At 49.4% G+C, this 27,021-nt stretch overlaps 4 protein-coding genes across 8 annotated transcripts in view; 2 read left to right on the forward strand and 2 right to left on the reverse strand.

Annotated features, from left to right (window-relative positions):
* Tesk2 (testis associated actin remodelling kinase 2) overlaps window positions 1–6,925 on the forward strand; it is a 109,943-nt gene extending 103,018 nt beyond the window's left edge. The window contains exons 6-11 of the mRNA XM_050131883.1: window positions 3,464–3,546; window positions 4,091–4,175; window positions 4,384–4,467; window positions 4,676–4,762; window positions 5,192–5,309; window positions 5,559–6,925. Coding sequence (XP_049987840.1) covers window positions 3,464–3,546; window positions 4,091–4,175; window positions 4,384–4,467; window positions 4,676–4,762; window positions 5,192–5,309; window positions 5,559–6,271 — 1,170 coding nt within the window. The 3' untranslated portion in view covers window positions 6,272–6,925. The remainder of the gene's footprint in view (window positions 1–3,463; window positions 3,547–4,090; window positions 4,176–4,383; window positions 4,468–4,675; window positions 4,763–5,191; window positions 5,310–5,558) is intronic.
* A 132-nt stretch (window positions 6,926–7,057) lies between these two features.
* On the reverse strand, window positions 7,058–10,996 carry Toe1 (target of EGR1, exonuclease). The gene is made up of 8 exons (XM_050131884.1): window positions 10,828–10,996; window positions 9,978–10,120; window positions 9,851–9,891; window positions 9,429–9,525; window positions 9,154–9,312; window positions 8,640–8,899; window positions 8,281–8,443; window positions 7,058–8,201 (listed from the first exon to the last, which is right to left on the reverse strand). The coding sequence occupies exons 1-8, from the start codon at window positions 10,877–10,879 to the stop codon at window positions 7,491–7,493; spliced, it is 1,626 nt and encodes a 541-aa protein (XP_049987841.1). The 5' UTR covers window positions 10,880–10,996; the 3' UTR covers window positions 7,058–7,490.
* A 6-nt stretch (window positions 10,997–11,002) lies between these two features.
* Window positions 11,003–18,990, forward strand: Mutyh (mutY DNA glycosylase). 5 transcript variants are annotated; one of them, XM_050131878.1, is made up of 18 exons: window positions 11,003–11,136; window positions 11,542–11,663; window positions 12,733–12,916; window positions 14,363–14,480; window positions 15,465–15,613; window positions 15,695–15,734; window positions 15,852–15,925; window positions 16,030–16,071; window positions 16,152–16,223; window positions 16,299–16,412; window positions 16,496–16,593; window positions 16,672–16,816; window positions 16,894–16,948; window positions 17,105–17,296; window positions 17,391–17,527; window positions 17,610–17,762; window positions 17,948–17,989; window positions 18,809–18,990. In XM_050131878.1, exons 2-18 carry the CDS (start codon window positions 11,590–11,592, stop codon window positions 18,932–18,934), a joined length of 1,815 nt encoding a protein of 604 aa, XP_049987835.1. In that variant the 5' UTR covers window positions 11,003–11,136; window positions 11,542–11,589; the 3' UTR covers window positions 18,935–18,990. The 5 variants fall into 5 exon arrangements, with proteins under 5 accessions (XP_049987835.1, XP_049987836.1, XP_049987837.1 ...); XM_050131879.1 differs by lacking the exon at window positions 17,948–17,989; XM_050131880.1 differs by lacking the exon at window positions 12,733–12,916 and having other exon boundaries at window positions 11,121–11,136.
* Window positions 18,991–19,095: 105 nt separating this feature from the next.
* Hpdl (4-hydroxyphenylpyruvate dioxygenase like) lies at window positions 19,096–23,911 on the reverse strand. The gene has a single exon (XM_050131885.1). It carries the CDS (start codon window positions 20,801–20,803, stop codon window positions 19,688–19,690), a length of 1,116 nt encoding a protein of 371 aa, XP_049987842.1. The 5' UTR covers window positions 20,804–23,911; the 3' UTR covers window positions 19,096–19,687.
* Window positions 23,912–27,021: the final 3,110 nt, after the last annotated feature.

Consider the following 27,021-nt stretch of genomic DNA (forward strand, 5'->3'; position numbering starts at 1 on the left):
CCACACTGGCCTCAAATTCTCAGAGATCCACCTGCCTCTGCTTTTTGAGTGCTAGAATAAAGGCATGAATCACCACCACCCACCTCACATATATTTTTCTTTCTGTCCTTTGAGACAGGGTTTATTTAGGCTATTCTGGAACAGACTGGCCTCAAACTCAGAGATCTGCCAGACCCTGCCTCCTGAGTGCTGGGACTAAAAGCATTAGCTACCATACTCAGTTTAAGATATATTTAAATTTTATTTATGTATATGAGCATTTTTCTTGCACATATATATGTACACCACTTGATGCTGGGAGAAATCAGAATGGATCAGATTCCTTGGAACTGGAGTTACAGATGGGAGTTAGATGCTTGTTAACCACCATGTGGGTACTGTCCTCTGCAGAGCAACGTGTTTCCTTTCCTTTCTTTTAATTGTTTTTCATTTTATTTATTTATTTGTTTATTTGTTTATTTATTTATTTATTTATTTATTTATTTATTTATTTATTTATTTATTGTGTGTGTGTGTCGGTGTTTTGCCTACAAGTATGTCTGTCTTTGTGAGGGTATAGGATCCTCTGGAACTGGAGTTACAGACAGTTGTGAGCTACCATGTGGATGCAGGGAATTGAACCCAGGTCCTTTTGAAGAACAGCCTGCGCTTTTAACTGTTGAGCCATCTCTCCGGTCTGCAAGGCATCTTAAGCACCAAGACATCTCTTCAGTTCCAAATCATTCTTTTGGTTGTTGTTTTGCTTTGCTTTTGAGACAACTCTCTTTGTAGACCAGGCTGGCCTTGTACTCACAGAGATCTACTTGCTTCTGACTCCAAGCACTGAGATTAAAGGTGTGCACCACCACAATTCATCAGAGTCTCTAAAAACTGTAAGTCACAGGCTTAGTGACCTCACCTAGAGCTTTAGCTAGTCAGCTGTCATAGGGCCCATCTTTTCATAGAGATCTGGGGTGCTGACCCAGCAGGACTTAGGGAGGAGCGAGTCAGGTCGAGCACAGGACAGTCCTTGGAGGCCACCTGGTTCCTATCTCTAGCATCCAAGGTTGATTATGATGGAATAACGGTTTCCTTTAGCTCAGGGAAGAATAGTGTGTGCACATCAAGGTCGGAAGAAGCATTAATGCATACCTGGTGCACAGAACGCCGGAGGTGACTTGGCCAGACTGGCAACAGAGGGAGGGAGGACTGAGTTGGATCAGACTTGGCCTTGCTGGCCCCACAGGTATTTTTCTAAGCCAAGAATCCCTGCTCACTGCTGCTTCTTAGAAGAGTGGGTGGGGTGCAGGGCTTCTTGAGCTATTTTCATTGCAGCTATTTGGGGAGAGCTAGTTGCAGCTTTGGGTTATTTATAGATCACTTGGGTTCACCCTCTCTCTAGAGATGGCAGCATTTGTTCAGCCAGAGCTATTACACAGACACACTGTCCTGAAAAATCAACCAACAAATCAATATAATAATAATAATAATACAGCCCAGGTTCAAAATAGTGGTTTTCATTGAGCATGGAGGCTCATATCTTTAACCCAGTGCTTCAGAGGAAGAGACAGGCAGATCTCTGTGAGTTGGAGGCCAGCCTGTTCTTCATTTCAAGTTCCAGTCTAGCCCAGGCTACATAGTGAGATTCTGTCTCAAAAAAACACGCAATTAAAAAGTAGTGGCCATGTCTGAGTCCTGGGTTTCTCAGCTACTAGGGTAGTCCTCCCCAATTTGATTGGTGCCCACTGTGAGGAATGTGGAGTTCCTCATCTACTTTGTCACACTGGGAATAAGAATTCTTTGTGTAGCCGGGTGGTGGCGGCACATGTCTTTGATCCCAGCACTCAGGAAGCAGAGGCAGCGAATCTCTGTGAGTTTGAGGCCAGTCTGGTCTACAGAGCTAGTTCTAGGACAGCCAGGCTACTAAAGAAACCCTGTCTTGGCTGGACAGTAGTGGCGCACGCCTTTAATTCCAGCACTCAGGAGGCAGAGGCAGGTGGATCTCTGTGAGTTCGAGGCCAACTTGGTCTACAAGAACTAGTTTTAGGACAGGCTCCAAAGCTACAGAGAACCCTGTCTCGAAAAATAAATTTAAAACAAACCCTCACACTACCATGAGTATGACTGGTCAGAATTCATCACCTCCCTCCAGTTCTGTATCAGGACCAGATTTTCCCCTGGGGAGATGCTTCCATTACTGTCCCGTGAACTTGCTTCTGACATGCTACGAAAATGAGTAAAGAGATTTTCTACTATTACTTAGAAAACTGTATGGACCCCCAAGCACACATTTTCATGGATCAAATGAAGACCATTATATACTGATTCCATCCCTTTACTTGTGGGAGGTGGCTTAAATTAATATTTAGGTGAAAAAAACAACAACAACAACAAAAAAAAACGGAGCTGGAGAAATAACTCAGTGGTTAGGAGCACTGCCTGCTCTTCCAGAGGACCCAGGTTCAATTTCTGCACTCACATGGCAGCTCAAAACTCTAACTCCAGTTCTAAGGGATCTGAGACTCTCACACAGACATAAATGCAGGCATCAATGTACAGTGTACAAAATGAAAACCAGTGCATTGAAAAAAGATCATTGCACAAAATGAAAATAAACTAATTATTTCAAGATCCAGGATTAAATCGGCTGACTTTTTTTTTCCAGACAGGGTGTATTAGTTAGGGTCCTCTAGAGAAATGGTTCTCAACCATTGTTAAAGGCAGTGAGCCCTTTGACAAACCTTTGTCTCCCAAAATAACAGTAGCAACAAAAAAAAAAAAATTATACCACAGCATGAGGAACTGTATTAAAAGGTCACAGCATTAGGAAGGTTGAGAACCACTGCTCTAGAGGAATAGAACATTCATTACAGAATGAATAGGTTTTTTAGGATGGCTTACAGGCTGTTGTCCAGCTAGACTAGTAATGGCTGTCTACCAACAGAAGGTCCAAGAATCCAGTAGGTGTTCAGCCCACAAGGCTCTATGTCTCAGCTGGTCTTCAGTATGTACCAGTTCTCAAAAGAAATAGGTTCTAATGCCAGTGAAGGTGTGAGCATGTCAGTGAGAATGAGGGCAAGCTTCCTTCTTCCACATCCTTTATAACTGCCAGCAGAGGGTGTGACCCCGATTAAAAGGTGTATCTTCCCATTTGAAATGATTTAAGATCTCTCACAGGTGTGCCCAGACACTTGGGTTTTAGTTAATTCCAATGTAGTCAAGTTGACAATCAAGAATAGTCATCACACAGGGTCTCATTATATATATATACCCTGGCTAGCCTGGAACTCACTGCCTTTCCAGGGTTGAGATTGAAAGCTGTGCCATCACACCAACCTCATTTGCTATATTAAAGCCCCAGTTTTGGCCCTGGGATCAGGCTAAGTGTGTGGTTCACCAGGAAACAGGACAAGGAGACACAGTAGTAACTATATGGCTGGCTAATCCCTCCCTACCCTTCTCTTCTCTTCTTTGGGAACCCTAGAACTGCCTGATAAAGAGAGATGAAAATGGCTACTCTGCAGTGGTAGCTGACTTTGGCCTGGCTGAGAAGATTCCTGATGCTAGGTGAGTAACCCTACAGAGCACAGGCAGTGGTCACAACTAATGTAAGTCCAGCTTCTTTCCCAAAGGCCAGAACCTAGCCACAGCCCAAGTTCATTCCTTGACTGGACTCATCCAGGTCTATATCCAGTCTTGGGAGCAACAAAACCCAGTCAGAAGATCTGGTTGTCTAGTGAAGCATAGTGGTACACACCTGTAATTCCAGTACTTTCAAGGCAGAGGCAGGGGGAATCACTGCAAGTTTGAGTTCAGTAAAGACTTTATAAGCCTCTATATCAACAAACAGTAAAGACTCAAGGGCAGGGATTACCATAGTCCAGTTAGTATAGTGCTTGTTTGCCTCAAAAGCACAAAGCCTTGAGAAAATCCCGCCACCACACAAACCAGGCATGGTGGTGCATGCCTGAAATCCTGGACGATCAATAGCTGGAAGTCATCTCCCACTACATACAGTCCAAGCTATGTGAAACCTTGTTGTTTTTGTTGTTGTTGTTTTGTTACTTCCCATTGTGCCAGTCACTGGCAAGCTTTCTTCTTTACTTCACAGTTTAGGGAGTGAGAAGCTGGCTGTGGTGGGCTCACCTTTCTGGATGGCACCTGAGGTTCTCCGAGATGAACCTTATAATGAGAAGGTAAGTCTGAAGATTTCAAGGCCTGATTATCCTTTGTGGCCCAGGTAAGGATCAGTATCCTGCCTACTAAATATAGGGCTAGCATCTCGCTGTTGTTAATGGAATACGTGTAATGTAGCCTAGACTAGGCTGTTAAGAGGTGGGGGGCGGGTAGGAAGATATCCCACTCCTTACTCGACTGAAAAACTGAGGTCTGACTACCTACCAGGCAGATGTGTTCTCTTATGGTATCATCCTCTGCGAGATCATCGCCCGCATCCAAGCTGATCCAGACTATCTTCCCCGAACAGAGGTGAGCTACTGGTGTGGGACCAGCACCACAGGGACAGGGTTGGTTTGCTTATGAAGGTTTTATCCTTGGGGTGGAGTTGCTGGAACTACTCTGTAGCTACTTCTGAGGCAGTTCCTAGCCTCTTCTGAGTAGGCCAGGATTAGTGGGTGTGATTAATGACTTATCTATTCATGTCCCTTGTACACTTCTCCACTTTACTCATCCACAGAATTTCGGGCTGGATTATGATGCTTTCCAGCACATGGTGGGAGACTGCCCCCCAGAGTTTTTACAGCTCACCTTCAACTGCTGTAATGTGAGTGTCCTTCTTCACCTGGCTTTGGTCAGGTGCTGAGCCCTTTTCATTTGGTTAGGACTTAAAGGGAAAAACTACAAATTAATCTCATAAGGGGCATGGCTTCATTCTCCCTAGATGTGTAGCACCAACCATATTTCCTACTCTGGCCTATTATAGGCTCTCCTGAGTACCCTGGACCAAAGAAAGAAGAAACTGCTTTGTATTTTTCAGTACTCAGCTTGCAGGGTAGACCCTTGGCTGTGCCCTGAGTGCTGACCAAGCTTTGTCAGGTTTTATTTGTTGAACTATAGCAACAGCCAGTCCTAATGCAAGAGAAAACTTTAGTTACCCAACCTGAATCTTAAAAGATGCCAGGAACAGATTCAGATTTCATCTTTGGGGTGGGAAGCGCAGTGCAGGGCTCATGGCTGGTATGGATGTATACAGATGGACCCCAAACTGCGCCCATCCTTTGAGGAGATTGGAAAGACCCTTGAGGAAATTATGAGCCGCCTACGGGAAGAAAAGTTGGAAAGGGACAGTAAGCTGCAGCCCCCGGTTAAAGGTAAGAGATCACCCCGAAGGGAGGGGTGATATGTGAGACATTCCCCCAGGGGAAAGATCCTAGGTCCAGGAGTGGGAGGGGAGTGGGCATGGACAGTCAGGTAGCACGCAATCTTAAGAGCTGTGACTTGGCACATAGCTTCCCTCTTTTCTCATTGATAAAATGGGGCAACTACATAGCTCACTTTCCTCAAGAAAAGTGTAACACAGTCTGCTTACACTGAGAGTAACACAGCTTACTGTTCATCAGGACCGGTGGACAAAGTGCATGGAGGGAAGCGACTGAGCTCACTGGACGACAAGATTCCCCATAAGTCTCCACGGCCAAGACGTACTATTGGGCTGTCTCGAAGCCAGTCAGACATTTTCTCTCGTAAGCCTCCACGTACAGTCAGTGTCTTGGACCCCTACTATCGGCCACGAGATGGTGCTACACATACCCCAAAAGTTAATCCTTTCAGCACACGCCAAGACCTCAAGGGTGGCAAGATCAAATTCTTTGACCTGCCCAGCAAATCTGTCATTTCCCTCGTATTCGACCTGGACGCACCAGGGCCTGGAACTACGCCTCTGGCTGATTGTCAGGAGCCACTGGCCATGTCTTCCAGACGGTGGCGTTCTTTGCCTGGTTCACCCGAGTTCTTGCGTCATGCTTGTCCATTTGTGGGCTGTGAGGAATCACTATCTGATGGGCTTCCACCACGACTCAGTAGTCTCAAGTATGGAGTAAGAGAGATCCCACCATTCCGGGCATCTGCCCTACCGGCTGCTTCAGTCCATGAGGCCATGGATTGCTCCAACCCCCAAGAAGAAAACGGTTTTGGACCCAAGCCCAAGGGGACCAGCCCATGTGTTGACACTGCCTCTGAGGAGATGGAGGTGGAAGAAAGGCCACAAATGGCTCCTGTCCTCTTCTCCATCTCTGGAATAAACTTCCAAACCCAGGGAGAGCAGGATGGGTGAGGTGGGGGGAGGACTAGTCCCTACCTCACCTTAGGGATGGACCTTTACCTGAAACTGCTGGATCCCCTTGGTGCACAGCCAGGCTCTTCTCTGGAGCCCCAGGCAGGCTGAGAAAAGTCTGGCTTAAAAATTGGGCTTTTAGTGCCCAATGTAGTTAGGGCCAACCTAATTCTAAGCCTCTGAAATCCAGCAAGGAGCTCTGGCTCCCACTGACAGTCACGTCCTAGATAGGACCAAAGGACTCTAGTTCCAGGCTGAGCTGGCAGGCAGCTATGCAGCTATTACCCAGTTCCTTTTCCACCCTAGGTCTCTTGTGCCCATTCTGGGGCATATACGCTGCAGGATGGACACTAGGAGGCTGTAAAGGGCATGGCTGTTTCTCAGACCTGAAGACTGGGATGCTTCTTGCCAGTATGTCTAAGACTTGAATAATTGCTGTTTGCACGTACTGTATGGTCAGACCACATCACTACATCTCTATGCAAGGGGGGACGATGCAATGTGGTGGTCAAGGATATTTTAGCTAACCTATTCAAGACTTTTCCAGTTGATTAATCTATTTTCATATTTATAAAGGAGTCTTAATGTTTTGCCTCAAGACTTTCAACCTTGGTGTTGGGAGTGGGGCTGATTTGTAGGCCCCAGGGCCTGCTCTATGTATGTGTCAACAGGGGATACAAACAGAGGTTAATGTATTATACTTGGACTGATTTCCTCCCTGCTATAGCTGAAGCTTTGGGAACAGTCTGTCTTTACAGAGCCGCAATAAGAAATAACCAAAGAATGAAGTTGGTTAAATATTTTCATAATTCATTTCTGTTTTTTTTTTTTTTGTAAAACTTTTCCCAAGACACTTTCAGATTAAAAAATAAAGTTGATGTTCCAGGGGCTAGTTAGTCTTATTTTGTACCCCAGGGTCAGGCCTCTGTACAAAAGAAAACAGTGAAGCGCTTATTGTCTCTGCCAGGACCTGCACAACAACTCCGTAGTACTTAAACGCAACATACACAGGCTAACAACTCAAATAACTTTTTCCTTTTTTGAAACAGGGTTTTTCCATACAGCTCTGGCTGATTTGAGTAGGCCATGAACTGTAGCAGTCTTCCTGCCTCAGCCTTCAGGGTACTGGGATGCAGACATGAGCCACTACACAGAGCCAAACATCTCTTTCCTACTCTTAGCGTCTCTCCCTAGGTCTAGTGCCAGGCAGATGTTTGAGTCAGCTGCTGCCCCAAGCCAGCTTCATTTTCTGGTTGTGGGCTTTGGAAGAACGAGAAAACTGGCTCTTAGCCACTGTGAGTGGTACAGTTTTGCCGCTTAGATATACCTTATTGTGACATTCAGGAAGCCAAGGTCCAGAACTGCAGAGTTGAGGTCCGTGCCTCAGTCCCACATAGGCCATCACATAGCCTGTCATAAAGGCATCAAAACCAGCCCGATGCAATCCATCCCCAGGCACAGGATTAGGACTGGCTTGACTCACTGGCAGTTCTGAGGCAGCCACATCAGCTATTTCAGAACTTGTTGCCTTATGCTCCACCTCTAAGTCACTGTTGTGATCTTGCTTGGAGCCAAGCTGATCCCTAGATTCACCCTCTGTCACTTTTTGTTCAATTTCTGTCTTGAGGCTATCTTCACAGACCTGCTTTATGGGAGGACCATCTTCAGCTTGATCCCTAGATTCACCCTCTGTCACTTTTTGCTCAACTTCTGTCTTGAGGCTATCATCACAGACCTGCTTTATGGGAGGACCATCTTCAGCTTCCTCAAAGGTCTCTGTCCCTGGCTGGCTCAGCAAAGCCCTTTTCCGTCTGTCCTTACGTCGCCGCCGTCGCCGTTTGTCCTCTGCCACAGCCTCATCAGTGTCAATGATAAGGTCAATATCATGTGACTGAGGACACTGAGGTCCTAGAGGGCACCAGCCATAGGCCTAGGGGTTGGAAAGAGGCTTAGAAGGGGTTCCATACGTCAGAACCTCCCTTCCCCAAGAAACAGATGAATGTTCTCACCGAGAACTTGGTGCAGATGCCGGTGGTGTGAGAACGACGGGAGGTTACAGGAGACATACAGCAGCGGTAGTCAATATGGCCTCTCATGCTAGATGGATAGCTGCAGAACTCCAGGGCAAGGTGTGGGCTGCCAGCTGCCCGCCGCTTCCCATTTTCCCGCTCACTGCAACAGCGCAAGAGGGTTTGCTCCACTAGCATATAAGCTCCACGAGAACAAGGGGGTTTGTGTTTTGCTCACTGCTGAATCCTCAGCACCTAAAAACAGTGCCTGGCATACGGTAGGTACTTGATAAATAATCTTAAGTGAATGAAATAGGTTCATACCAGGCCCCACCCCTTTCCCTCAACCGTGTCCTCACCATTTCCGGAAAGCATATTCTAAGTAGGAAGCTACAAAGCGGGCATGAAACTCTGCAGCATATTTGGTGTCATAAATGCCTGCTGGGAACATCTCACACAGGTCAGCAGTGAAGGTTCCCAAGTTCTCAGGCAAGTGTGCGTAGAAGTTCTGGTACAGGAACACCAGGTCTATAAGGCCATTATGTAGCACCAGGGGCCGACGGGCCCGAATCAGTTCAAGGAACAGGGTCCGTACTGACTGGCTCTGGCTTTCGTCTCCCTAGGTGGAAGGCAAGGGGTCAGTGGGAAGAACAGAATGCCCGCCCAGCCAGGCTCTTGTGCTGCACACCTGGGAAGAACTCCCTCATTTTCCAACCCAATACTACCCTCCCTCGTATGTCTCGTGTGTCCCCAGCCTTGTCACCAGTGACTCTCCATATTTACAAGCAGATGTCCCCCAGGCAGTCAGTCTATGGTAGTGAGGAATAAGTCACAGAGAACACAGACTCAAGGCAACAGAAGATGGACCCCTACCTTGTCATTGCCCTTATGGTAGGGGATACCCTGAGCGTACTGCCGGTTGAAATTGAAGCCGTGCTGTACCAGGAACTGCACAGACTTTGGTTCTATGACATACTCCTCCATGCACAGTAAGGTGAGATTGAACACTTGGGTCAAGTAAGAATTTTCACCCTGAAAAACAAGGAGGAGCTGTTCTGTCAAAAATTAGGAAGAAAACCTCCCAGCCTTCTCCAGCACCTCTGCTCTTCTGCCCCATGCCTCACATCTGGGGTGAGGGAAGCTCATACCTTATCTGGCTGCTGCTTGAAGCAGGCGAGGCCCAGGGACAGAACAGAACGGGTCCTGGCAGCATGACACACGGCCTTGTAACGTTCCTCGATGCACCTTAAGAGTTGGGTTTGGGCATGGCTGTGGCTGAGTTAGTTTCACAAAGGACCCAAACTACTGAGAGCTGGGATGCCCTAACCCTGGACTGAGATCTACACACTTGTTAGGGTGTTAAAGAAAGCTGGGGTTAAAGAAAAGGCTTATGCAGGGCGGTGGTGGCGCACGCCTTTAATCCCAGCACTTGGGAGGCAGAGGCAGGCGGATCTCTGGGAGTTCGAGGTCAGCCTGGTCGACAAGAACTAGTTCCAGGACAGGCTCCAAAGACACAGAGAAACCCTGTCTCGAAAAACCAAAAAATGAACAAGAAAAGGCTTATACTTACTGATTCAGCAAACTCTTCCGGTCCCCAAGCCCACTCAGCTCCTATGGATGGGTAAAGGACTGTGATTATCTCCCACACCCGTCAAACCCTTCACAGCCACCTGTCCTCCCCGTTTCCCAGGCCTCACCGTGTCCACAGCCACAAAGCTCGCCGTCTTTAGGGCCAGCAAGAGCGACGGCCATATCTCCTTGAAGTTGTCGCTCTGCACGTCCACCACAGGAACCCGTACCACAAACTCCTCTGCAGATTTTGTGTTTTTGTTGACATCACCTAGGGATAAGGGCAATGAATTGTCATGTTCCCACAAGGTCCCAGTGGATCAGACACCAAGCTAGATGTTGGAGAGGGGTTGCCCATTGACAAGTTTCTCCCTAGAGATTCTGCAACCTCCAACTCTATACACACGCTTTGGACAGTGCCCTAAATTTGGAAAGAGAGCATCTGGGTCTTGCAGTGGCTTTATGTGGGATTGGGAAGTCATTTCCTTTTTTTGCAACATACTCAGCAGACAAGTGTAGACAACCTTTGAGTATTCTTTCTCCTCCGAGCCTGTAATCTCAGGACAAGGAGCATAAAACTGAAGGGCCTTGAGTTTGAAGCCAGTCTGTGCTATAGAGCAAGACCCTGTCTCAAACACAGAGCCCGTAAGGCTCCATACTCATGGTGCCTCAACAGATACGAGTGCTTCAAAGTTAGACCTAAGCTCCACTTACCGTGGACGACTCCCCACTTCCCTGGTGTTACCGATTGACAACCACCGGCTCGAGCCAAACAGCACCTCCCCACACGCCCTCACTGCTCTACAATCTAACTTCACGGGCTTTAAAGTTGCACGCGCTGCACACTGGGACTTGTAGTCTCCTAGGACAGCGGGCGCTAGCAGAAGCTACAGGCTTGATCCTAGGACTACCGGCCCGAAGCTGATCCCTCCACAGGACCCGGAGGCTTCTGTGGCCACCCCCTGAGAAGTCGCTCACCGTCAGAAGTCGCTGGAACCGAAGGCACACCGTCGTCACTGTCGGCGGCCATGATGCCGCGCGCCCCGCGCCAGCCTTCTGGAGGCACGCCGAGACTTCCGCTTCGTCTCCCGGAGAGACTCCGGCGCAGGATGGGGCGGGTCTCGCCGTCTGGGTCTCGTGGGGTCAACTTCCGTTCAGAGTGGCCGGGCTGAGCGCGGAGCGCGGACCTTGCGCGCGCCGAGTGCCTATTGGCTGAGCGTCCGGACTGGGCGAAGCCACGCCCCTTGGCGGGTTCCCCGGGGCGGCGGGCTGGAGACTGCGCGGGAGGTAATTTATTTTTCCGCACGCTCTGGCTGGAACTTGGAACTTTTAAGTTACTACAAATCTTTTCATCTAACAGCCCAGGGCTGGTGTGGGCGGCGCAGGATTCCCGGGGGTGGAGGAGAGCATGCCTCCTATGCTGAGCTAAACCATGCCTAGGAGCTCGGGAGAGATGGGCGCGCCACACTTTGTAAAGGGTCTGAGCGTGGACGCCACCCCAGAAAGTTGGAGGAAGGGAGAGGCGGGAGGCGTTTTACCTGACGCGGGTAGATAGGTGGTAAAGCGACCAATCTGCAGGAATGCTTTTAAAATAATTCACACAGTGATAATGTGCATTTGGGTTAAGGCTTTGATAGTAGGATATCAAGAAAGAGCCATCTTGTCCGAATTTGACCCCTGTTGGAAACCCAGTGTCTCCGCAGGGCGCGTTCACATCCTCCTCCTACCGGCCTGGATAGTATGCAGCATTACCTCACCTCACTGAAAAAGGAATCTCCTTCGAATCTTCCCCATCCCATTAATTCATTTAACAAGTATGTATTGTGTATGGTAAATATATTTGGCACAGGCTCTAAAAAAAAGAGACCTCATAAGTTGGTGGAGGGTTTTTTTTTTTTTTTTTTTAAACTGGAGTCTGGCGGTGGTGGCGGCGCACCTGTGAAGGCTCGAAAAAACAACAGCAGGAAAGAAAGAAAGAGAGAGAGAGACAGAAAGAAAGAAGGAAGGAAGAAAGGGGTCTCTAGTAGCACAGGCTGGCCTTGAACTCACCTGCCTGCCACCCAAGTGCTGGGATTAAAGGTCTGCGTGCCAGAGTGAGTCATTTTTAGAAAACTGAAACATTTGTGCTCTTTCCTAACTTCACACCCTTCACTTGTGTGACCTTTCCTCGATATGCCAAGGGTTTCTTCTTTGAAATATCTTATGTAATTCATTATGTGTGTTGTTCTCTGTTAGATTATAAGCTCTCCTCTGGAAGAATCCTTCTTTGTTTGCTGAGGTTTGAGGGTCTCTGCAACCACCACGGCCAGCAGAGTTATCATCTTCGGGAGGCAAGAAGGCAGTCAGGTTCAACACAACTAAGTAGCCAGTGTTGGCTTAAACTTCCGGAGTCTCACCCCAAATAGTTTATTTTAGACATATTTAAGCACAGCACAGTTCAGTGAAAGATTTCCTGGTGATAGATGGCTTAACCCTGTGTGCACAATAAAACTTAAGGTGTGACTACATCAAAACCCTTTGTAAAGTACCTGTGAGATCTTCTATAACAATGGGTTCTATAGATTGACAAGCTCACAGTCATGGTCTGGGGGAGGATCAGTTGTCAGGTAGAGCAGAGGTCATCGGCCTTCTAGGTGGGAAATAGGTAATTCATCTCTCACTCTGAAGAGACATCCTTGTGTGTCTACCATTCCTGGTTCCCCTATTGCTCATCTGTGATCACAAGGACCTCTATCTTACCCACACTGAGGTAAATTGTTTGGCACACAGTAGGCAATTCTAAAAACATTTGTTAAGGGATTGATGGGAAGCTATTGAACAGTTCATATATGGAAGTGAAAATAAAACATGATCACTTCTGTTGTCTTTTGTGGTTTCATATAGGCTAGGAGAGATCTCAAAGTATTTAGCTGAAGATGACCTTGACTTTGAACTCCTGAACCTCCTGGCTCCACCTCCTAAACACCAGGATTACAGGTGCAAACATGGGATTACTTTGTGGAAGCAATGGTCACGTCTTGGAAAGATTGCTTTCTTCGGAGAACAGGCCGTAGGAGAAATTGTGAATGTGAGCAAGTTTGGCAAAGGAGGTTGGTGATGAAGGGGAGGAGAATGTCCTGTTCAGAGTATTGGAGTATTGTAGGCGTAGGGGCCTAGGAAAAAGGAGGGGCCATCACAGAGAGGTGGGAAGAAGTGGAAAGAAGGCAGAGCCAATAGTTTGTATATCCCCCCCCCCCAAAAAAAAGCAAAAGCAGGGTCATTTGATGAAAATGAGGTGGTGAATTCCAAGTACTGTTAGGAAGAGATTAAAACAGGTTTGGTGGGATCGCAGCACAACCAAAGATGGGATCAAGTTGCTTACTTGGCCTCTGCTTTCTGAGCTGAAATGGAAGTAATAGTTCCTGCCTCCCGGAGCCATTGGGTTGAGCAAAGCACCGCCTGGGGTTGAGCAGACAGTGGGCTTCCACTCTGGAGTGTTAGATACTTCGTTAAAGCCTCTTTCCTTCCTTTTCTTTATATTTATTTATTTATGGTGTGTTTTGTGTGTGTGTGTGAGCCCATACATGCTATGATAATCAGGCTTGGCAGCAGGGACCTTTATCTGTTCAGCCATTTTGCTGTTTCCTATTAGTAATGTTTTTGCAGTTAGAGAAAAGATAGCCAGGAAAGCAGCCTAGCAACAGCCAGCCAGCTGTATTTACTAATGGCCGGCCAGTTAAGATTTACTAGCCCATGTCTCTTCTCATTGATTTGCCATCTGCTCTCAGGCATATCTTTTTCCCTCTTTAATTCTTGTTTTCTCATTTTTGTGAGGCAGAGGCAGGTGGATCTCTGTGAGTTTGAGGCCAGCCTGCTCTACAGAGGACAGCTAAGGCTACACAGAGAGACCCTATCTTGGAAAAAGAAAAAGAAAATTCTTCATAGACATGCCCAAATTCTCGAGATTTAGTTGATTCCAGACATAGTCAAGTTGACAACCAAGATTAGGCATCACAGAGAACCAGGGTGTGAAGTCAGCCTTGAATACGTAGTGAGACCGTTTCAAAAGACACAGTGACCTGGAGAGATGGCTCAGCATTGGATAGCACTTGCTGTTCTTAGAGCAGAATTCAGTTCCCAGAATGCATATGACAGCTCATAGCTGTAACTACAGTTCCAGAGGATCTGACACCTAGCCTCTTAGGGTAGCACGCGGTACATACATTCATGCCTGCAGACAAAAGACAGAAAAGAAAAGCTGGGCAGTAGTGGTGCACGCCTTTAATCCCAGCACTCAGGAGGCAGAGGCAGATGGATCTTTATGAGTTTGAGGCCAGCCTGGTCTACAGAGCAAGTTCCAGGACAGGCTCCAAAGCTACAGAGAAACCCTGTCTCGAAAAACCAAAAAGAAAAGAAAAGAAAAAGCCAAGCTGGACATTCTGAGTGATTTGGGGAGAGGTGGCTCTAATTCTTTCAGGACTTCAGATTCAGCCTCATTTTGGCTGGCCCCATTGGCTACATCTTTCCCTTCCAGGTCATCATGAAGAAGCTACGAGCATCTGTCAGGAGCCACAGAAAGCAACCAGCCAACCCCAAGAAAAGGGGAAAATGTGCCCTTAGCAGCAGCCAGGCCAAGCCTTCTGCCCCTGATGGTAAGGAGCTCGGCCCTTGCCAAGAGTGTCAAGGGACTGGTTTCACTGGCTGTACAAGAGGACAGATTCGAGCTTGCTGTGTACCGAGGGATTAAGAAGCTAATTCTGACTGTTTCTGTGTAACTTTGGGCCAAGTGCTCTGAGTGTTTTCTTAGCAGTAGAACGGAACAGTTTCATCTGCACATCTCTCCACTGTCGTGCAGCTTTCATGGCATCAGATGAGTTTATAAACCTGAATGGGTTTTGAAAATAGGGAAACACCCTGCACGGGCACCTGTTCTGCCTAACTAAAACTATTGAGTTTTCATTTGTAGCCCAGAGAAAACAAAGGCACTGGCAAAACTAAGACCAGAAATTTGGCCAAGACTACACAGAACTAGAACTCCGATTGTAGCTCTAAAGACTGCGTGAGAGATGTGGGTAGGAGAAGCCCCAAGTGTGAACAGGCTACTACAGGTTGCTATGCCCCGAATCCTTGATGGGCCTGTGCAAAAAAATCCTAAAAGGGGCCAGCAGGATGGCTCAGTGGGAAGAAGCTTTTGTCACACAAGCCTGGTTACCTGAGCTTGATCTTCAGGACCCACGGAAAAGTGGGAGGGGAGAACCGACTCTGAATGCTGCCCTCTGACCTACACATTCACGTCATCCATACACAATAAGAATAAAATGTTTAATATGGAAGAGCCAGAGGTAGCGATCACCCTTGTAATCCCAGCACTTGGGGAGTTAGAACAGGAGGATTAGGAGTTTAAAGCTAGCCTTGGCTACACAGCAAGTTTGAGGCCAGCCTGGACTATGAGATCTTGTTGAGACCCTGCTGCTGCTGGAGAGACATCTTAGCTATCAGGCAGTTTACAGCTGCCCAGAACTCCAGCTCTAGGGAATTGGATACCTTGGATATATGCGCACTTAAAAATAATTCTTAAAAGAAAAAATGAGGGGTCTGGGGGAAGGGTAATCTGGAGTGACTTGGTCGTCCTGCAGGCCAGGCCAAGCAGAAGGATGAGGAGTTCCTGCAGACCTCTGTCTGCCCGTACCATCTGTTCAGAGACATAACCGATGTCACGACGTTCCGAAGGAACTTGCTCAGCTGGTATGACCAAGAGAAGCGGGACCTGCCTTGGAGAAGATGGGTAAGTGAGACAGGGACAGTGCGCTGGGCAGCTGGCTCAGCCCTTTCAATTCTGAGTCTTCACCTGTGGTTTCCTTCACAGGTAGAGGAGGAAGCCAACTTGGACAGGCGGGCCTATGCTGGTCAGTACAAAACTGGGCTGCTGTGCCTGCAAGTCCTTAGTTTAGGGACTATGTTTAGGTTTGGGGACTAGGGGCTAGGAGTCAGGGTGAGTACCTCATGTTAACCCCCTTCCCCAGTATGGGTGTCAGAGGTTATGCTGCAGCAGACCCAGGTTGCCACGGTGATCGACTATTATACACGATGGATGCAGGTGACGCCAGGGAGACGCCAGGGAGGGAGGGGAGAATCGGCTAGACCCCTAGACCCTGGAAAAGGCTTCCTCTCACACTCTCGTCCTTGGCCTTCTTTCCTCAGAAGTGGCCAACGCTTCAGAACCTGGCCAGTGCTTCCCTGGAGGTGAGCCACCCTTGGGTAGGGGGAATGAAAACAACTGAGGGACCAACCACCGATCTTTGACTTCTGACCTCCACCTACAGGAGGTGAACCAGCTCTGGTCTGGCCTGGGCTACTATTCTCGAGGCCGTCGGCTGCAGGAGGGAGCTAGGAAGGTAAATGGGTGGTGTACTGACTAGGAGGCCAGCAGCCTCAGGTGTCTTCACACCGAACCTTCCTACACCAACCAGGTGGTAGAGGAGCTAGGCGGTCATGTGCCACGGACAGCAGAGACCTTGCAGCAGCTCCTGCCTGGTGTGGGGCGCTACACAGCTGGAGCCATTGCTTCTATTGCCTTTGGCCAGGTAAACCTGTATGCCACCCATATTCAGTGTGCACACCCCCCTTCCTCCAAGTCCAGTCTGACTCCCAGGCTCCTCCGTGCCAGGTAACTGGTGTGGTGGACGGGAATGTCTTACGGGTGCTGTGCCGAGTCCGCGCCGTTAGTGCTGATCCCAGCAGCTCCGTTGTCTCTGGTCATCTCTGGTAAGAAGCTGGGGTGATGGAAACTGGGAAGGGTCTGTCCAGAGTGTTTTTGTTTGCAGTAGTGTGCCTTACTTTTAGGAGCCTAGCCCATCAGCTGGTGGATCCAGCCCGGCCTGGGGACTTCAATCAAGCAGCCATGGAGCTGGGGGCCACAGTGTGTACCCCGCAGCATCCTCTCTGCAGCCAGTGCCCTGTGCAGAGCCTATGCCACGCGTACCAGAGGGTAAGCCTCCTAAGGACGAGTTAGGGTGACCTAGTGAATGACCCTTGCCCTGTGACACCCTCCTCTATGTCTCTCAGGTGGAGCGGGAAAAGCTCTCTGCCTTGCCAGGCAGTCCTGACGTAGAGGAGTGTGGTAAGCGCCAGCCCCGACCCCGGCTTGCCTCTCCTGGCCCTGTTAGGGGGCTGCCTTTTCAAGTCTGAGTAAGATTCTGCAGTGAGGTTAAGCCTCCCCCTGGGCTTGACACTAAGGCCACTTGGCCTGAGCAGAGTTTGGAATCTTTGTGTGCAGCTCTCAAGACTAGCCCGTGCCAGCTTTGCCTGCCTCCCACAAAACCCTGGGACCCCTCTCTGGGAGTGGCCAACTTTCCTCGCAAGGCCAGCCGCAGGCCTCCCAGGGAGGAGCACTCTGCCACGTGTGTTGTGGAGCAGCCCAGGACCAACGGGAGTCCCCTCATTCTGCTGGTGCAAAGGCCTCACTCAGGTGCCTGACTGTGGGGGCTGGAGGTCAGTGTCACAAGCAGCCGAGGAATAAAGGGGCAGTAGAAGACGCTGACTGCTTATCTGGCTGCCATCAGGTCTGCTGGCTGGACTCTGGGAGTTTCCATCTGTCACCCTGGAGCCGTCAGACCAGCATCAACACAAAGCCCTTCTGCGGGAACTGCAGAGCTGGTCCGGACCTCTCCCCACCACTCGTCCCCAGCACCTGGGAGAGGTAGGTTAGCAGAGATGCCAGGATTGAGCGCTTCCATCCATGTTAACATTCACAGACCCAGCTCCGTCTCTTCCCTCCCCAGGTGATCCACGTCTTCTCTCACATCAAACTGACATACCAAGTATATAGTCTGTCCCTAGAAGGACAGACCCCAGCGACCCCTGCACCTCCTGGTGCTCGATGGTTGACTTGGGAGGAATTCCACAATGCAGCTGTCTCCACTGCCATGAAAAAGGTACTTTTGTGTCTTGTTTGTCTCTTACATGAACTTATTGCTGTATAAATGAAAAAAGAAATGTATATTTTAAATAAAATTGCTGGAGCTGTCCATAGGCCTGGGTGGAACTCAGGCTATTGGTTCTTTTGGAGAAGGTGCCAGTCCTGTTTTGTTCCCCCCCCCCCCACCTCCTTCTTGGCTAGGTATTCCGCATGTATGAAGACCATCGGCGAGGCACCTGCAAGGTGAGTCTTAGGCTCATCCTCTCGTCTTCCCCAGGCCTGCCTCTGGGGCTCTTAGAATTCATGTATTGACGTCCATTGTGAACTAGGGACTGATGGTACAGTGAGACCACAGGGTAGGAGGACAAGAACAAACTGGTGTGGGCTCTGGTGTCACGGGGATGTATATATAGTATTTGTTCTGGGTTCCGTGGGATCTGAGGTAGGGAGCCATCTGTGAGACAAGGATCACAAAAAGCTGCTTGCTGAAAATAACTGCTAATTTGGATCCTAGAAAAAGATTTGTTTTTATTATTTTTAACTATGTGTATGTATCTATGTGTAGGTATATGTACACTGAGTGTAGTACCCATAGAGGCCAGAAGAGGGCATTGGATCCCCTGAATTTGATGTTATAGGTGCTTGTGAACCATGTAACATATATACTGGGTCCCTGACTCAGGTCCTCTGCAAGGGCAGTACACACTCTTAACCACTGAGCGATGCCTCCACCCCTCGCCCCCAGACAGTTTCATTTAGTGTAGGTTGGCTTCACGATGCTGTGCAGCTGAAGATGTCCTTGAACTTCTGATCCTCCTTCACGAAGGGATTATAGGCATGCACCTATCCAGCACTAGGATGCAAACCTAGGGATTTGTGCTTGTTAGACAATCCCTCTATCAACTGAGCCATGTCCCCAGCCCCCGCTTTGTATCTATCAAGATTTTTTGGGGCACCTTTTGCGGAGGTGGAAAATCCTATAGCATTATAGGCTAGATTAGTAGGGCAGGCAGAAGATTCCCAGACGTGTACTTATTACTTCCCACCTTGGATTTTCTACAGGGTTCTAAAAGGTCCCGCGTGTCTACTCCATCAAGCCGGAAAAAACCCAGCCAGGGGCAGCAAATCCTGGATAGTTTCTTTCAGCCTCATATTCCCACAGACACACCCAACAGTACAGCCCAGTGATACCTCTGGGAGGCCCACCCCAAATCCAGCCTAATAAAATGCTTATTTCTGTAGTCCTTTTGGAGAACGTTCTACACTTTCTCTAGTCCCTTCACTTACTTTTGCGAGGCTCTGAAAATGGTCAAGTCAGCTTGGTTCTGACTTCCTCTGGATGCATTCTGACCTGAGTATTCTTCCCTGGCAGAGTCAGGGCAGCTGCAGGGAGCACCTGTCCGTGGCTGACATCTAATGCTCCCATTCTGGGTCTCAGGTAAGCTCTGATTGGAGCGTCATCTTAGAGCAGGTGGTTGGGCTAATCCTGACCTAGTCTGCACCTGCAGCTGTTGCTCCCTGGGGAGGTCGGCACAGAGGAGGGCTTGTATTAAATTCTTCTTCAAAATCATTTATTCAGGGTCCATTTCACAAGTAATGAAACTTCAGAAAGCACATGGGTTAATAATCCCAAGACCTTCAGGGGATGGGGAAGAAATGCAGAGACGACACAAAGGCAGTTCAGAGTCTTGTGTCTCGACCTCAGTCCTTTATTATTACCTAGGGTGTCAGACATTTTAAGTCCCATCTCTTTGGAGTCCAGTGAGAGACTCTAGATTTGGCGGGTACTGGTTGGAATGAAGACCAGCACCTGGCCCTGAAGGGAAGGATGGGCTTTATCTGGGGTGTGGTCCTGTGAGGCACGTCGGCTCCAGCAAGCACGTGCAGGACTCCTTCCTCAGAGCACCTAGGACAGGTGGCGACTCCCAGATCTAGCGGGCGTTAGGCTCCCTGGGCCCTCGCAGCTTCCTCTTGCACCGACTGCCATAGTGCCCGGATGTTGTTCTGGCCAAAGCCTGTGGCCCCCTGCCTCTGAATCAGCTCCAGAAAGAAGGTGTCCTCAGTGAAGAGGGACTTGGTAAAGACCTGAAGCAAAAATGTGTCTTTAGCGCCGTCTAGCAGAATTCCCTGCCGTCCTAGAAGGCTAGGCTTGTGCCCTGCCGCTATGATTTGTTCCCTTTTGCCGGGCTGCTGATAGTAAGCTTCAGGAGGGGTTAGGAACCGGCCTCCTGCCTTCGCCATCCCCTGAGAAGCTTCCATGATGTTGGGAGTGTACAGTCCTACGTGCTGCAGGCCTGGCCCCCCGTGCCGGGCTAGAAATTGCTCTACCTGGTCCTGTCTGTTGGGGAGTCCCGGTAGGGACTCTGCCAGCACGAGGGTGGGAACCGTGCTGCCAGGCGGGATCTGCAGGGCAGTAAGCCTTAGTCCCCCTCGCCCAGACCCTGCAGCCACCTTGAGGCCCTGCTCCGGATCCTCACCTGGGCTCAGCGGCAAGTGACGAAACCCTAGGCAGTCGTGGAACCACCGCCCAAGAGTAGGGGAGCTGCCAGAGGTGCAGGCCAAGGTCAAGTGGTCCACGTGGCTGACCCAGCCAGGGCCAGACGTGCAAGGCAGCGGTCTGAATCCAGGCAGGAAGGATCCGCGATAGCCAGTGCGTTGCAGCAACGTAAAGCTAAGGTTACCAGCCGGAGAGCAGACCACTGTATAGATGGCTGTGCCCTGTGCATCCCTCACGCTAGTGGGTGGTACCGGCACCGCGCAGCCCCGTGCCGCCAGCGTCCGGGCGGCGGCGCCCACATCTTCCACGTCGAAGCACAAGTTCGTGGCGCTGGGCACCGAGTGGTGCGGATCCAGGCCGTACAGTGGCTCCCCCGGCCCCGAGCCCTCGTTTACTAGAAAGACTGCGTCTCCGCTGCGCAGGGCCAGCTGTCTCCAGCCTCCTGCTTCCCGCACCGCCAGGGGCTGGAAGCCGAAGAGGCGGTGTAGATCCTTCGCTAGGGGCTGTCCAGCTGGCACATGGAAAGCGACATGGCACAGACGGCGGGCGTGCGCAGCCATGGCGAGTCCAATACCCCGGCTCTGTCCTTCTGGGGCGGCTCACTTGTTTCGAACTCCAAAACTCTTGGTCCTAGTTGTTGGAAGCCGGTGGAGCCCAGGTCTGCCGGAAGAGCGCGTTCCTAGGTCTTTTCTGGGCAGAGGTCACAGTCAGACCTTGGGGGATTGATCTCTCTGCAGCGCAACCTCAATCAGAAGCCGGCTAAGAACCTCAGGTTCTGGGGGTAAAATGTATGAGAACCACGCGGACGCTGAGCGGGGCGGGAGATCGGGCTGGAGACTCCGCCTTTGACACGCCCTCTCGCCCAGAACGGGTCTCCTCGGGTACAGCCGGGCCGAAGGGCAGTTCCATCCCAGGGCTTTGGACCAGGTCACACCCTTGGCACTGAGCCACCCCTTCCCGGGCTCGGGAAGTCACAATAGCCACCTTCACTCGGTGCCAAGCGCAGTCTTCACGACCTCAGAAGTTCTGTTCGGGTGGGGGAGGAGCCCGAATCCTCCCTCCACAAGCACGGGATTTCTTAGTCTGGTGCTTTTTCTTTACTCAGGAGTCTGTCTTCAAGTCCTGGTGCTCCATTCATGTCTTATTTTCTTAAAATTAAACTATTTAAAGATATATATTTTTCAATCTCCAAAACGGAGCGGAGAAATAGATAAAAGAGAAAACATTTACATATCTTTCCAACCATCCAGGCGATCTCTACTGCCTCTTCAAGTCTATTTCTGCAACTAATCGAGACTTGGAGATAGGAAAAAGGAAATCCTTTTTGTTTGTTAGATTGTTGTTCCTGTGAGGAACTACTGCTCACCACCTTAACAGAACTCCAGCCACAACTCAGGCCTTCCTAAGGATCTGAGCCAGGGCCCCCAAGATGAGTGAAGTCACTAGGATGAAGAAGCCTGTGGGATTTCAGCCAGAAGGGCCTTGAGTTAAGGTTAGAGAAGGACACGAAAGGGCCGAATGCAAGAAGAAAACCTTAGAGAAGACGCCCCCGTTGGCCTGGCCAGAAACCCCTTTGTCGGGCAGTAGAAGGCTTCTGAGGGGACCTGACTTGGACAAGCAGGCGTGGCTGGGTTTTCAGGGTTGCAAGTAGGAGGGCAGGGCAGGACCTCTTTTGCTGACAATGATCAGGAGAACATGGATTCCAGAGTTAAGGAGACCTGGCTTAGAAATCTAGCTCTAATAGTCATGACTTTGGTCATGTTGCTTACTTTACCTCTTCCTTATCTGCAAAAATGGGATTCCCCTGTCCTGGTGCTGAGGATCAATACTCATGGTCTCACACACACTAGGTAAGAACGCTCACTCAGATGGCTGTGGTTAAAGGAGACAGTGTGCGTGTTCAATCAATAGTAGCTGAGGCTGTAGCTTTGTTTTATTCTCATGACACAGTGTCAAGTGGTACCTCCCAGAGGGTATTGTGTGACCTCTTTGGGGAGGTGGGGGTGGGCAGAGACTGTACTAGCTTGGGTCAAAGGTTAGGCAGCCAAGTCAAGGAGCTCTGATAATGACCCAGAACAAGCTGTGACTCCCTTCGGGGAGTCTTGTAGCATTAATTCATGATGACTCCCCCCAACACCCCCATACTAGGGATTGAACTCAGGGCCTTGTAAATGCTAGGCAAATATTCTTATCATTGAGCTACATTCTAGCCCCCTGTCCTTTCTTCTCTCATATCCCCTTGGACCTCAGCTTCATTCCCTAAGATTTCTAAGCTTGAAGCACTGTGGAAAGTGTAAGGACTGCCTTTGGAAAAAGTGTGTAGTTACGGCTAAGTGTGCCCTTACTTAAGGCCCAGTCTTCCCACCTTAGATCTGTTTTCCCACAATCCTTCACACTGAGCAGGATGCCAGTTACCTGACTCGTGCAGCCTAAACCACAGCAGTAGATGGAAGACTAGCCGGTGGGACACTGGAGGCCTCACCTGCTCCCCCACCAGAAAGGAAATGTCCCTATTACTAGATCCTAGATTGGGCTGGCTTTCTCAGGCCTGTACAGCTAAGGAACTGTAACCTAGCAAGAGGCCTGGGCTTTAACCCCTGAACCTGGGTCTGACTGTGTAGGGCCTGGACTGAGGTGGCTTTGTCCTGGCTAGTAGTGGATTTAGTTCAGACTGCACAACCAAGACAAGAGGGTCACAAAAAGACTGTAGCCTCCAAGGCAACACAGATTAGGACCACTCCTAGAGCACTCAGGAAAGCCCTGGTTTCGGTGGAATGTGAGGGAGGGGACCTGGAAATACGGCTCTCTGAATGCTAGAGCAAAAACAGGCTGCCCTGAGTGTTTAAAGTCAGGGCTTCACAATCCATACCCTCCAAGTCTTTGACCCAGTCCCAGAAGTTTGCTTTCAAGGGTACACTGCGAGTACGCAATTCAGCAAAATCACTTAGTTTCCATAAGCCTTGTCGTTCCCCTCCTTTTCAGGAAAAAGCATCGACACTGTAATGGACTGGGTTTTCAGAGGGGTGAAGGTAGAGGTGGCTGCAGTGTTGGTCCCCTGTGATGTCCGTGTCCAGAACATCAACCACTCAGGGTTCCGGAGCTTGCTTCTCAGCTTGACGACTACCCTCCTGCGTGGCTGCCTGTGCTGGGGGTGCTGGGGTCGGCAAGAAGCGAAACGGAGGTCTCCACTGGAAAGGGAGCCCGCAGGCAAGAGAGCAAGATCACTGCACAGGGAAGCTTCCTGCCACTCCTGCCTTGAGTGTTGGCAGGTGAGGTAGGGGTGATTTGGGGCTGTGGAAAGTTGAGGAGCCCAAGTCATAGAACAGCGCCCCTCCGGCAGGTGTCGACTCCAAACAGCGCTAGTTCACTCGGCGGGCTAGGAAATCCTAGCTCTCCTGGCTCGTCTTACCCGGTTCCTGGTTCCGGACGGACCAACCGCCTCGATCGGCCTCTCACCCCTCCCCGGACCCGCCCTGCTTTGCTCCCTGGGCCACCCAGCAGCTAACACTTCTTCAAGGATCCGCCACATTCAAGTCTTTCCTGGTCCTGCTCTGTGCTCTTTTACCATTCCCTTCCGCCGGAAGCTGCTCCGAAAGCTCTCTCATGTTTGGATCCGCCTCCGTTTCTCCTCGCTTGACTGCTTTGGGTTGGCTCAGAAAAACCTCACAGAGAAGGTGACCTTAAATTTTTTCGAGTTGTAGGATATACATATTTACTAACAAATTAAAACAACAACAATAACAAAACGTACAGAGTCTCCTGGTAGCCCAGGCTGGCCTCTAACACGTTTTATAACTGAGATGACTTTAAACTGAAGATCCCCCTGCCTCCAGAGTGCGGGGATTATAGGTGTGCACCCCGCCTGGTTATGAAATGCTAGGGATGGAACCTAGGACTTGATATGCGCTAGGCGGGCATGCCACTAACTGAGCTACATCCCCAGCTCCCAGCTTAACTTTTAAAGTGCATAGCTCTGTGTAGCAAGCACATTCATTTCAAGCCAGGGTAGAGGCTGCAGGACAGGCCCCTAAGTGAAAGGAGCTAGTTGGGAGGGCAGGGGGGAGGGAGGAAAGAGAAAAAGGCAGGCAGGGACGTATTGGAGCCTGGTAGTGGGGGTGGGGATATCTCCAAGATAAAGGGCATCCCTGGCATAGTAGTAGTGAAGTAGTGAAGACCAGCAATCAACCCCCCCCCTTTGTCTCATCCAATTAACATGCCCAATTAAAATTAAAGCTCTCATCCTAACACAGGGCTTCCCCCTTTTCTTTCTTTTCTTCTCCTCCTTTCTTTTTCTTCTTCTTTTTTTTTTTTTTTTTTTTTTTTTTTTTTTTTTTTTTTTTTTTTTTTTTTTTTTTTTGAGACAGGGTTTCTCTGTTGCTTTGGAGCCTGTCCTGGAATTCTCTCTGTAGACCAGGCTGGCCTCGAACTCACAGAGATCTGCCTTTATCTGCCTCCCAAGTGCCAGGGTTAAAGGTGTACGCCACCATCGCCAGCTTCCCCCTTTTCCTTTATATACAGCCATTTTCCTATGTGCCACGTCTGTCTCCTTTCTATCTAGAGGTATCCTTTGTCCTGCCACAAATACCCCTGCTCCCTTTCCCTTGTTCCCCTCCCCTTCTTCCTCAGCCTTTATCTCCTGTCTTTGTATCTTAACCCCTGCTCTCTGTCCCTCTAGGGCAAACAAATCCATGTGCTGAGAACTTGGTCTTGAGGGTTCTGAATTGATTCTTTTTCCTTTCACAGAAATGGTGGCCTCCAGAACTGAGGAGGTGATGGCGAATTGGGATGTTAGGAGTACGAAGTTTCAGCCAAGCTTGAACAGTATCCTGTTTCTGTTGAGTCTTTGAAACAGGGTGTCACTCTAGAGCCCAGGCTGACCTCAGCCTCCCAACCCTAGTCACAGATACAGGGTCTCGCGCAGCCCTGGTTGGTCTTGAGCTGTGTATCTGAGTAACCTGAGCTCCTGCTCCTCCTGCCCCCGCACCCGTGCTGAGACCACGGGTGTACAGCATGCTTAGTCCCTTTGCCTGCTCTTAAAAATCCAAGCTGTGTCCCCAGATGTTGTCTCCTTCCTCACATTATTCAACTGCTCATTTGCTTCCCTGCCATGAATGTCCCACAGGTCCCTCAGATCCTCCAGACCCAACACTGTTCTCCGTCTTCTTGGTAGCTGTCCTAGCCAGAGACCTGCAGGGTTCCGGTTCCCCTCCTGCAATCCGTTCCCACCTGCGTGTCCCTTATCCCTGCCCATTCTGTTTCCGTAACCCCTCTGAAGTCCTGCAATCTTTCCTTTTCTCTTCCATCTCCACTATTTGGCATAGTCTGGACAACACAGTAACCTTTAGTTGCCTTCCTGAACTTGAATTTGTCCCTGAGCAAGAACTGAGGAGCGAGTGAGGTCTAGTTAATTCACTGTTCTGATTAAAAGTCTCCAGGAATTTCTGACTGTTCTTAGGCTCAAGACAGAAAGGAATATTCCCTGTGGGGCTGGAAAGGTGCTCAGAGATTAAGAGCGCTGGCTGCTCTTCCAGAGGTCCTGGGTTCAATTCCCAGCAACCGCATGGTGGCTCACAACCATCTGTAATGAGGTCTGGTGCCCTCTTCTGGCCTGCAGGATACATGCAAGAAGAACCCTGTATACATAATAAATATCTTTTTTAAAAAAAGAAAAGAAATATTACCTGTGGCAGATTAGGGCCTGGCGAACTCTCCTGCCTTTTTTTTTTTAAAAATAGATCCCCCCTTGAGTCATTATAAAAAGCCAGCTTCATCAACCTTTAAATTAGATTTATTTACTTTGTATATGAAGTATATGTGTACTTTGAGTCTGTTCATCTCACGTTGCATGTATGGAGGTCAACGGAATATCTCAGGGAGTTTGTTCTCTCCACCATGTGAGTCTGGGCTTCAAACTCAGCTCCTCAGACTTGGTGGCAGGCCCCCTTACCTGCTGAGCCTGCTCTTACCAGCCCACTCCGTCTTGGTTTTTGTTATTAATATCCTTTTTCCTCATAATGTAATTAATTCCCGGGAACTTTATGCTCTTTCCACCCCAAGATCTTATCTTGTTTTTGCTGCCTTCTCAGGTCCTTTAGACTTTTGCATAGTGTCTAGCATAAGTCTTGGCAGTAAATATTTATGAATGAACCAACTGAGCATTGGAACCCAAATTGGTAACCAAATAGGTCTTCCAATGCTGCAGTTTTTCAAATTACCGCTAGGTGTCACCGTTGGTTTCATTTTAACCAGCTCTTGCCCTGGTGCTCAGGAGAGGCCAACTGAACCCTCCTGGCCAAAAGCTGGGCCAGGAGATGAGTAGCCCAGATTCTTCTAGGTTTGAAATCTCCATTAGCCTTGGAAAAGCTGCCCTGATAGGGTGGTGACCAACCATCCTAGATTCTCCAGGACTGAAGTTTAGACACTTCAAGGAACACTGAGTGCTAAACCCAGAGGGTGATCCCAGCCCTCTTCTTTTTTTGTTTTTTTGTTTTTCAAGACAGGGTTTCTCTGGAGCCTGTTCTGGAACTCACTCTGTAGACCAGGCTGGCCTTGAACTCATCCACCTGCCTTTGCCTGTGGAGTGCTTGCACCACCTCCCGGGTGGTTTTGGTTTTTTGTTTGTTTTTTGTCTTAAGGAGGCAGGATCTCAGTCTCACAATGGCTGCAATCACTCAGGGTAGCCCGAAACCCAGGAGGCTGTCCCAGAACTCACAAGCACCAATCCCTCCTGAGTTGTTAGGATTACAGGCATGCGTCACCATGCCAGGCCATGATCTTT

This window comes from Alexandromys fortis, unplaced genomic scaffold (assembly GCF_014885135.2).
Source record: "Alexandromys fortis isolate MF-2015 unplaced genomic scaffold, M_Fortis_MF-2015_v1.1 scaffold_302, whole genome shotgun sequence".
In the NCBI taxonomy this organism is placed as follows: Eukaryota; Metazoa; Chordata; class Mammalia; order Rodentia; family Cricetidae; genus Alexandromys; species Alexandromys fortis.